General features: G+C 29.7%; 1 protein-coding gene across 1 annotated transcript in view; it reads left to right on the top strand.

The window, feature by feature from the left end:
• Nucleotides 1-11949, top strand: part of LOC129948922 (cyclic nucleotide-gated channel rod photoreceptor subunit alpha) — a 94437-nt gene extending 82488 nt beyond the window's left edge. Inside the window, exons 7-10 of the mRNA XM_056060072.1 lie at nt 6553-6720; nt 6938-7061; nt 7117-7280; nt 7347-11949. Of these exons, the coding sequence (XP_055916047.1) occupies nt 6553-6720; nt 6938-7061; nt 7117-7280; nt 7347-7645 (755 nt within the window). The 3' untranslated portion in view covers nt 7646-11949. The remainder of the gene's footprint in view (nt 1-6552; nt 6721-6937; nt 7062-7116; nt 7281-7346) is intronic.
• The last annotated feature ends 291 nt before the right edge of the window (nt 11950-12240 follow it).

The following is a 12240-nucleotide window of genomic DNA, read 5'->3' as shown; positions in this document are numbered from 1 at the left end:
ATGATAACTGAAATAAATGTAATGCTTGTTAGTTAGGGTCTTGATGGTTGTCCTAGCTCCATGTATGTAAATTTTGTTTATTGACTAAGCCATTTATTCAGAAATTCTTAAGAGGACGTACTATTTGAAGTTCCGGACATTTTGTTCTTTTAAAGTAAATTTTCACAATTTGGAAACATTGTTCTAGCGCTAAACAATTCATGATGAATAACCAAATCTTACTGAACTTGAAGTCGACTTCGTTTCTTGAGGTCCAAATGTACCCCAGAGCGTGTTTAAACACTCATATCTTTTTTGTTTTTAATTTTATTTCTATGGGATTAATTGTTATCATTGAACAAAATTCAATATTCTATATATTGTATCTGTTTTTTATGGTCACTGACCTATAATAACTTTTTTTCTGGAAATAAGTTATAGACCTGTCATGGGGTCCATTTGTACCTCTCTTTAACAGTGATGGAAGCAATATCTTGCGCAACAATAACAGGTGGTTGTGGTTTATGTGTCTTTTGCTCTTGAACAAATGTGACATCTGCAACTTTTGCAAGGAAGTTTCTGGGGGCAGTTCGCAATACCGGTTGAAATCTTCCCATAAGACGAAGGGCAACCAGAGTAGTTTCCCCTATTTTGTTTTTCGAGGAAAGCTGTCAACGTTATTTCATTTTCGCTTTTACAGCTTTTATCGCCATTGGGATGAGCTTAACGTTTCTGAACAATTTTAAAATGTTAAAAAATTATGAAAGTCGCTACTACTGCTACGTCTAGAAACTTGTGAAACACAACAATCGGCCAGCCAGCGTAGTGTTTGGATTGGGGAGGAACATATAAAAACTATATGATCGAAAATATCGACTCCACCTTTAGTTTTGTTGTAGTCCAATATTATCACTGGCTTATTTTGAAAACTAGAAGTGGATTTCTTACATTTATGTTGCGTCCATACAAAACAATTTATTTGTTTAGCTTTAACATATAAGTCATTAATGCCTTTCTTTCAGAAACTACATTGATAGATGAGTGGACTAGCCGATACAGTTTTCTGTTATTGGCTTTTGCGGAATCGTTTTAATAAAAAAAATTTTTATAGCTAAGGGGTTTGGCACGTATGTTTTGTTTTTGTGGATTTTTCAGAAGACGGTGCGATTTATTATCGAGCAACTTAAATGTCAAGTCCACGGGTGCGAAGAAGTTATCCATTGTACAGTTGCGCCCGGTATTGAAATATGGTGGCATCAAAGAAATCACCACATCATATCCACTTTGATCAGAGCTTTACTATTACTAACCATTTGTTTTACCAAATATAAGTAAGTTATAGCAAATTAAAAATAATGAACCTTTTATACGCTTAAATGTACCTACTCAAGATCTTGAGAACCCATTGAAAGGGTTAAATTCTTATTACAAGTTACTAATTAGGGCATTCCAGAAATTCCTATGAAAGGTAAATTTGCAAGTAGAAAGTGAGTTTTAGGGGTAACTTGCAGAGATAAAAAATTGCCTTTCCGAGGTCAAACACAAAAAGCGGGCCAAAATTACCGATGTCGATCTGTTCGATGTTCACATTCAGATTTTTTCAAAGAATTATGTTCGTTGACGTGTTTTCCATTTAAAAAAAAAAAAAAAACAGTTTCAATGTTCACAGCTTCATAAGGCCATTTAAAGAAGATATTTCTCTGCAGTAGTTGAGAAAATGCTCGTTAACAGCATTCAGCATGTCAAAGGTTCTTTACACAGAGAAATATACGTAGTTTTAGATCAAAATCTTTGTGAAAACCATTGCTTCAATGAAAAGTACTCTAACAATATTATTTCTTCAGTTTTTAAAGCCAGAGGTGAACTTAAGGACTTGAACTTTATACCTCATAGGGAGGATTTACCAATATTTTGCTCTCTATGCAACCTACGAGAAAAAGAGAACATTTACCATTTCTTAGGAAGAAGATATATGCAGGGTCCGGCAAAAAAACCTGCCGTATTTTTAGACATTTTACATTTAAAGCTATTTATAGGTATAGATAGATAGAGGTCTACATGCCGTGAACACCGCGCATTTGTCGTAGAGGACTATATCCGTAATGATGGTTCTGCGATTACTACTCAGCGAGCATTTCGCATGCGATTTCAACTTGGACGACATGATCCTGTTTCGGATAGAAAAACGATTCAAGTTTGGTTATCAAACTTTAGAGCAACGGGTTCTGCGCTGAAGAGAAAATCGTCTGGCCAAACTTTTATCGCAACAACGCCGGATAATGTGGCACGTATAAGTCCGTCTATCCAGCAATCTTCAACGCGTTCAACACTTAAACATGCAGCTGCCCTTGAATTGTCTGATAGAATTTCAAGACAAATTTGCACACACATCTTCATATGCATCCCTACAAAATGATGGTCGCACAAGAATTGAGTCAGAGATTTTGAAACTCACAGAGCTGTTTGTGAAGACATTCTTCAAAAAATTCACGTTGGTGCTGTTTTAGTTTTATCTCACTAGGCCCATTTCCATTAATCAGGTACTGTAAATAAACAAAATTTCCGATACTGGGCAACAGAAAACCTTCACAAAATTCATCAACGATTATTTAACATCCCTTATGTGACAGTTTGGTGTGCTGTTGCTGAATTTGGTGTGTTAAAAAATTGGGTGGCACAACAGTCCGTTGAGAACTAGGGTCTAGTGACTTACAACTCTCAACCACTACTGTGTACGAGTAATGTTTGTCAGGGATGGAGTACCCGTGGTATGATGGTTAGTGCGTTGGACTGTCATGCCAGAGGTCTTGGATTCGATCCCTGCTTGCACCATTTAAATCTTTTCACGGGTACTGCCTATTGCGAGCAATTGACAAATGTGTTAGGTCCGTATTATTTCGAAGAAAATGGACAAAAAGTTACAGTTAATGCGGATCGCTACTGTCACATGATTGAGACCTTCCTCCCACCAAACTTAAATCAGTTTACTAGGAATCATAAAGAATTCTGGTTCCAACAAGATGGAGCCACAGCATACACTTCACGGCGTTTACTAAACATTTTGATAGAGATGTTTCCAGGGCATCTTCTTTCTTTACGAAGAGACATTACCTGGCCACAAAGTTCCCCGATGTATAACCTTGTGATTTTTTTGGGGACATTAAAAGGCCCAAGTCTACACTCCTCGCCCAACATCTTTAAAAGCACTTAAGGAGGCAATCACTCAAGAAGTGGCAGCCATTAAACCATGAATGACTCGACGAACAATGGAAAACTTCCGGGAAAGGCTTCGTAAATGTATTAATAATAGTAAAATGGCATAGTATTTAATTTAAAAAAATGCAATACAATTTTTTCTGTTAAATTGTTTATTTGTTTGTCATTGCCTTTTAAAATATGGGCAACTTTTTGCCTCAGCCTGTAATTATAAATAAGATACTCTTCGTCACATCCAGAAGAGGAATCTCTTGCAAATGTAAAACATTTTGGTACTTTCTTAACCCAAAGATGTATCGAATGTTACTATTGAAGGCAATGTTCAATTTAATTTTGTCTGATGGAATCGTAGTTGTAAAAAATTTTGCATCCATGAATATCTAGTTTTAAATGGAGTGATGTTTGTTTTGGTCTGTTCACGACGTCTTAGGCGTTCCATAAGTTTTACCTACCAATTGGTTGATGTGATCATTCCAGGTTAATGTTCTATTGAAAAATATACTTAGATTTTTATTGGAATTTACGAATTCTAATGGGTTTCTTGATATAACCAGGCATTTGCATTTGCTTGAGTTAAAAATCAACCCATTGCAAGACGACCACTAGGATATCCTTTCTAGTTCTTGTTTCTAGGTGTAAGACGAAATCGTCAATAAAAACCCAAAAGACAGCTTTTGTTAATTTGAATGCCATAAAAAAAAATGTTTTGGTACTTCATTTATAATGAAACTGATTTCATTAGTTTCATATAATGAAAATAGAAGGGGGATAGAATTGATCCTTGGAGAAATCCTTGATGAACCGGAAGAAAATCGGAGAGATGTTCATTTAAGAAAACGGCTTGCTTTCTATCATTTTAAGAAGAATTAAGCAGTTTTTTAGAAGTATGGAGTGATTCACTATGTCGAATGCTCTTGCAAAGTCTAGTAAAACTAAAAAATGTACCTTATCAATATTGAGTTCAATCTTAATGTCTTCGATTATTTTAGTTAATGCCATTATACAGCTATGCTGTGAACGAAAACCTGATTGAACATTAACTAGAATGTTGTTGCGACTGATTAATTTACTTAATTGTTTTTACATTATCCTTTTACAGATAAAGCAAAAGAAATTCACAGAAAGAAAAGGAAGTATTAAAATTGGCCTAAAATCATTACAAAGCGAGTTTTTGGGAATGGGAATTAGTTTTGCTTTTTTCTATTGATAGTGGAAAATGCCAGTGGTAAGGATTGAATTAACTACATGTGTGTAAAATAGTGTAGAAGCTATAAAAGAATACATTTAATGAACACTGAATTTAAATCATTCAAATTCAGCACGACTGGGTCGCACGAACTTGATCCTGTATACAAAGATATAAGTGCCATTTGATTTGTCAAAAAACCTCCATTTTCAACTTTTCCATTTTTTGTTAAAAATATTTGTGTTATGCAATTGTTAAGTGATTGCATAGAAATTTAATCTGGACAAAACATCATCATCATATTTTTTTAGGTCTGATACGGAACTAATTTGAACAAATAAAGTTTCAAAACAAAAATAATTGTCTGTAGACTATGCGAATTGTATTTTATTGAATATTCAGTTATAATTTGTTAAAAAAAAACTTAACTTTTTACTATAATAAAAATATGAAATACGCGGAAACTATTATGTTAAACGAAATGGTTTGTGTATTTGAATGAACTTATCGAATACACACCATTTTTTGTCGGTAAGCTAGTTTCATCCCAAGACACAACTCATCCAAAATTAAAAAACAAAGAAAAACGGTTCTATGAGCGGTAACTTTCTGGAGCAATACTAAAATATATTTTTCTTACTAAAAGAAGCCAAGTTAAAAAATAAAATTTTAGAGCAAATTAATTTTTGACCAACAAAATTGTATGGTTTGTACGGCTTACGCAAATCTGCTCAAAACCTTCTCTACCATCGTTATATCATGTTTGATTAAAATAGCGAGTTCGAAATTTTGCACGAATGCAAAATTGCCATATAGTTCCTATGTGTCGGAAGTAAAAATGTATCTGAAACATTCTGGGATACAAATGGATTTTTGCTGTGATGTTAAAGAGGATTTACTTTTAAATCATTCACAATATTAAGAATGTGAAATGCGAAATCTGTTTTTCTCTCCCATTTTAAACTATAAAAAAATCATTCTCATGTACCAGTAGTTAAGAAAAAAAACACTCTCTAGAATTATAGGTATAACAAGTACTTCAGATTCTCTACGTGGATATATGCACAGTCATTGAGTTAAGAAATTTGAAGCTATTAAAACTAAACATATTTCTTTATTTTTCTGTTTTATTGCCTAAGTTATGCAATTTTTAGTTGTTTAATTTTAAACGTTTCATCACATTATTTAGAAATCCAGTAATGATTTTTTGGAATGTATGTCTGTTAAAAAAAGTATTTAAAACAAATCATCTAAATAAATAAATAATTATACAATATTAAATGTTAAATATCAATTTAAATAATAAAAACTAAACTTTAAAAAAATAAATATCTTCCCGAACGAGTATGAACAGAACACTATTCCTTTTCTTAACTATACAAATTCACGGTAACTTTTTTTTCTAATTTTAATTTGTTTTTCCTTAATTAACACAAAGTAATATTGAAAGAAAAAAAAACAAAAATATTTATGATATTGCTTTGCCTGGCGGAATGTAACAGTTAAGTGTGTGTTTAATCCTTTTTATTTGTTCTTTTTATGTTTTGGTAATGAAAATATTATTCAATTGAACATTAATTAAATTTTAATGTTTGTAAGTATTTACTATTTTTTAGTAAATCCAATGCATGGAAGTAGACCCATTTTTTTGTATGAATTGGTTTTTAAATAAAAACAAAAATATATTTAAAATTGGTTTCTTTTTAAAAAGTTATTGATTTATTTTTAAATTAAGAACTAAGATCCATATTTGATTGTTGATAGTAAAATACATTTATAAATGAAATGTTTCAGTTATTATTTTCTAAAATTCATTTTTATATTGTATTTTCTTATAAAACAAACAAAATCAAACATTCTGTTAATTAATTTATTTATTTGTGATTTAACTATAAACATCACTTAAAGTCTGTTAAAAAAAATTACTAACACTTCTTTTATAGATTATCTTATACTCGTACATATGTGAGTTCTTATTTTTTCAAAAATGTTTACTCACTTCGTAGTAAATTTGCAATCAAGTATGAATCGGTAGTAAATAGTTTTTATTTTTTGAAATTTTTTCTAAGGTATAGTTTTTAAAGTACCAATATTTTATTTTGAACTTTTCGTTTAGAGATATTTTATTTTAAAATTCATTACTAACTATTAAAATTTACATCCTTAAATAGGTAATCGACGAACAGCAAGTGTACGCTCTGTTGGATACAGTGATTTATTTGTACTCAGCAAAACCGACATGTGGGATGTCCTTAAAGAATATCCAGCAGCGAGGGTACGTCTAGAGTCAATAGCAGTAAAACGTTTGGAGAAATACAAAAAAGCTCCATTAGAGAAAGGTATATTTTTAAACACTGTTTTGAATGTCGTACTATAATATTATGTAGTAATTCAAACATTTCGTGGTTATCTTTTGCCACACACCTGTGTACATTTAATTTTACTCCCCCGCCCCCCCTTCAAACTTAAATAAGAACACAAACAAACACTCAACACATTATCTTACAAAAATTATGAAACTTTCTAATTACGATACAGTAATATATTTTAATTCAGTTGCCATGGGACGATGCCAGTCAACGCCGGGACTTGTGGAAAGTGAGGGTCGGACGACACTAGAGGATATGTGGTTACCACCAGGACCATCATCTGTAGCATATACTCAACCATTAGCATATAGGTGAGTAGAATATTACAAAACAAAGCGGTACTCATTTTTCTGTTCTATATTCTAGTCGTGCCCCTAGTCCTAGATTAACCCAAACAGTAACCGAACGTCTTGCAAGGACGTCAGATTCACCAGGCTCTATGAGTCCAAGTGTACATAGTTCAGATGATCGGCCACGTAGTCGAGCCACATCCCATCAATCACGCCCCCAATCACAACCCAGTAGGACTGGTAATTCTACATAAGTTTAACATAAATTTACTCGTAATCATGCTAAATTTTATATCATACAATCAGGTCACATTTGCGGATCAATATCACATATTGAATGTTATGGTGGAGCTGGTGGTGGTGCAACACCTCTACTAGGCTCCCACGAAGCCCTAGAAGACGAAATCAAAAGGCTTAGGGAACGTTTGCACACAGTCGAGTCTGAAAACCAAGCTTTGAATACGAAATTATCCCAACAACAATGGGATCTTGAAAATCGACTGGCCGAAATTGAAATGCAAATTTGCGGTGCATCATCAACATCGAGTCTAGATCCTGAAAACGAAACCGAGGAATTGGAAAGAAATCGCGAGTCTATCATATAACACGGGAGCGAGCTGCCCCAGCCGATTGGTGTGATGTATGTATCGTGCATATCATGACATAATTACAAAACCAATAAAGGTCATCCTGCGCAGCTCATCCTAATCGGCATCGAAATCGGGCAGCTGTTGAATAATTTTAGCACTATTTCTCCTTTGGTCATCATTTCTTCAACATCATTTATGTTTTTCTAAGTGTTTTTATTTTTTGATATGATATTTTTGTGAGCTGTCAGAATGTTGAGGTTCATTGATAAAATTGTATTTTGTTTTAATTTTTAATATTTAATTTTGATTTACATCACACAAGGCCTTTTACGAACTTTAAAATCGAGTGGATCCTTCTTCTTCTTCTTGAAAATTATGTTTATGTATTTTTTCTTATTTGAAAGTTTGAATACCAAACGCCCAAGCCTGATCCTCTTTAGCTTAGTTTAAATTATTCAAAAGCTTATTTTCAAGAATGAACTATTTACAAAGACATTGTTTAATCTCACTGAAAAAGAAAAATCTAAATCTAAGGAATTCGGGGAAGATTAAGGATTCCTTAAGGCAAACAAAAAAAATAACAAGACCATCATCATCAACATTGTCCTTCATTAGACAGTTGTAAGTTAAAGTAAATTTAAATTTATTCACTTAAGCGTATTATTATCTTCCAGTAATCCTTTGTCTCTCATAGAACAGGACCTTCAAAGTCAAATCGGCTTCGAGTTCTCTCTAAAGAGATTTTCTGATTCTAATGCTAATGAGGTGAAAATTAAAACCTTAATTCAGCATAAAATTGATTTTGTTTCATTCTTTTTTTTGTAATGTACTCGTTTTCATAGTTTACTGAATTATTTTTCCAAAACTACATTTTCGTGTAAGAATTTTGAAATCTTCATTCATAAATTTATCGCTCATAGAAAAAGGAACTTTTGAAAAAAATTAACTAAGGCATAAAGTGCAAGTAAAATGCTTTCGCGAACTAATTAAACATTTACTACCTCATCTTGGAGTGGGGGTTATTTCCTTCGTTCTTTTTTTTGCCTGTGTCTATTATGTTTTTGTGTCCATAGTGTAATTAATTCGAATGAGCATTTTTGTCGGGGATGACAGGTAGCAGTGGCAATGGGAAGGACGTGTTATGAGTGAAAATAAAAATGTTGCCACCACTTTTTACCAAATGAGATGAGAAGATTGGTTTGGGGGTGCGCGTCAGCGCCGGCCGTCAGTTAATTGAATTTTTTATTATTCTTCCTGTCTTCAGTTAATGGGTGCATTTCACAAAGGGATATTAACAAAGGAATTCAAGGCATTACTTGTGTGGAATTTATTTTAACATTTTTCAAGTAGTTTTGTTTTAGGAAGACATTTTAGAAATTTTGTTTCAGGAGAAAAAGATTGTTGCAATTATTTTTGTGTGAATTTTGTGTAGGGATTATTTTTTATTCGTCTTGAAAATCAAACAATCTTTTTAAATGCCGTCTTAAGACTTAAGGTTTTATTTTAATTATATTTAAATAAAATGTATTAACATTTTTAAAATTACTTTTTTTAACACTTTGTAAAACATATCCGTTTTTATAAAATAGAAAAACATTACTACTTTTTGACTTTTCATGCTTTTAAGTACATTTTCTACAAACTTGAAACTTGAACCTTTCCATTCTGATGGACAACTTCTGTATACTGTATTCCACATATAATCATTTTTTTTTTAATTATTATTCAACATCTTAACTCTATAAAACACCTTGCGAAAATCTCTCAACATACATAGAAACTGATTTCGATTAAAAAACATACATAAATAAAATCATAGTCAAAGAATTCTATCTTCGAATTCATCTCAAAGCAAACGATTAAAATGATCGATAGGTTCAAAGGGACCACTGTACATAAAATTAAAATTTTTGACCCGACATACAAAATAAATTTAAAATGTAAAAAGTATATTACATTTCATAAAATGAAATTCACTTACTATTAAAAAACAAATAGATTAAACAAATTCGTATATTTTTAATTTCAAAAAAAAAAATATAGGTAACTAAATACAAATAGAATTTTGAAACAAAATAAAAACACACACACGTTGTATATAATGTCTAGTTTAAATGTATATTAAAAAAGCGAACAAATAGAATACAAAATAATGAAAAAAAAAACAAAAGAAAACAAAAAAAACATAGGATTTGCCATCATACAAAAATATATATATTAAACAAAAATTATGTATGTAATTTGAAATTATAGCAAATAAAATTATTAAAATTAAAATTGAAAATTAAACAATTCTCAAAAAACTGCCAAATAATGAAATTACAATAGGACATTACTTAAAATATTAATTAGGTAATTTAATTATCTGTGTAAAAAATCGTATTAAATTTTATGACTAAACAAAAAAGAAAATAAAATTCATAACTTTAAAACAAAAAAGACAACATTTTGTAACAAAACAACTTGGAAAGTTGAAAAATGTATAAAATAGAACACAAAAACTATTTCAAAAAAAGCTCAAATAAATGTAATCTGAAAATTAGATAAGCATTTTATGGATCAAAATTTTAATTTAAACATTAAAAAAATACAAAGTTAAATATTTAAAATTTTAAGAAAATGCATTGCATTGAATAAGAAGTGAAATTGAGAAAATTGTGACATAGTAAAGTTTGTAAGTTTACTAAAATAATGTTTTTTATTTAAACAAAACAAAAATCTTTTTATTCAATTTATGTAAATTTATAGAAGAAAAAACAAAAATTAAATATAATTAAATTTTAAAATTATTAGATGTCTTAAAGTACTGCTAATTATTGTTAAGTTTCTTAGACCATGTTTTATGTTTGAATTTAAAATAATTGTTAGACTTATATTTTATAGTTTGTTTTAAATAAATGGAGGAATGAAGTTTGAAAGAGTATTTATAGAAAGTTATTGTTAATTTTGTGTGTATACATACTTTGAAAAAGATTTAAGTTTCCAAAATGATACCAATTTTTAATTATGCTTTTTATTTAATATGAATTGAAAGAAAAAAGAAAATGTAAAATGCTTTAATATTACGCAGACAAAATTAGCGCATATTCATGGGGTTTCAATAAAAACAAAACAAACGAGAACGAATAAAAACAAACAAAAAACAAAAACAATTATAAATCACAAACAAAATATATATAACGGCACATTTTGTACATATAACTCTCATTCATAAATTAGATATCAAGAACTTATATCTTCATCTCTGAACCTCCATGAATTAAAATATATATATTTTATTTTTTAAATAATTATTATATGCTTAAAATTTATAATATTTAACTTTAAATGCTTTAAGAATTTTAATATTTATTCAAAAGAGAAATAAAATATATTTTATTTGCCAAATTGTTATCAACAAAAAATATAAACAAAATATCTTATTCAGATTGTATTTTAAAAAAATTTCGTTGCTTATTTTAAATTGTTTTCAATGTGAACATCGATTTGGTTGTGTTGTTGTAAAAAATAAATTGCAAGTAAAAATAAATATATAGAAGAGAAGTATTTAAAAAAAAATATGTTGTATGAAACATATTCATGAAAATATATTTACATTTGCTTTATTTATAATCGTGTAAAAGATATAAATGGATATTATATATTATATTATATATACATATATGTACATGTCAGCCCGAAAATGTGTTTTCGTATTATTTTAGTTTTGGTTTAACTCAATTTTCGTGTGCATGTCCTGTTGATTTTATGTTAAAATTAAATGAAATAGTTTAGATTTATGGAAAGCCAAACAAAAAAAAAAACATACAAAAGAAATACTTAAGACGTGAGAAAAGGTGTAATGTTTTATTATTACAAGATTAGTTATATACATTTAATATATAGTAAAATTTAAACCAAAACAAAAAAGAAAAAACAATTTTAAAAATCTCCCAAAATAAAACAAAAACAAAAAACATAAAAATATCTTATTTTCAAGAACCACGAAACAAAAATTAATAAAAATTCATTGTAATTTCTATGAAATAAAATGAAAATTGACAAATTATTTAATATGAGTTTTTCCTTAAACTATTGTCCCATCCCCATTTACATCTTTAGATAGATAGATATTCTTTATTTTCGTATATTTGGTAAGCTACCACACAGATTTTTTTTGATAATACAAATTTGTGTAATAATTTTGAAGAAAACTTTAAACAAAACCCTCAACGCAAAAAGAATAAGGCAGGTGCAGTTTGACTCAAATAAATTGAAGATTTCTAAACTTTTGTTTAGAAGTATGTTAGTAGAAAAAGGTTAGTTTAAATAATATGTGATCGGCCATTTACTTAGATATGCAGATAGATACTATATAAAGTTACAGAGTTTACAATATTGTGAAGTCATTGCACTGCACAGAGATATGATATCAAATTTTACTACTGAAAAATAATAATTAGTTTTTAAACAGCATGTGTATATCTTAATATTTGTAAGTTTGAAGGAAAACATTGCAAAGAAAAACCTTTATTCGAACTTTGTTTATAATTATATCACAGATAAGTTATGCTTAGATTTAATAGAAACTAATTTACGATGATTTATTTTAGCAGTGGAAAAAACTTGAA

This window comes from Eupeodes corollae, chromosome 3, assembly GCF_945859685.1.
Source record: "Eupeodes corollae chromosome 3, idEupCoro1.1, whole genome shotgun sequence".
NCBI classification, from domain to species: Eukaryota; Metazoa; Arthropoda; class Insecta; order Diptera; family Syrphidae; genus Eupeodes; species Eupeodes corollae.
The sequence above is the reverse complement of the archived record's forward strand: the minus strand, read 5'-3'. Positions and strand labels throughout refer to the sequence as shown.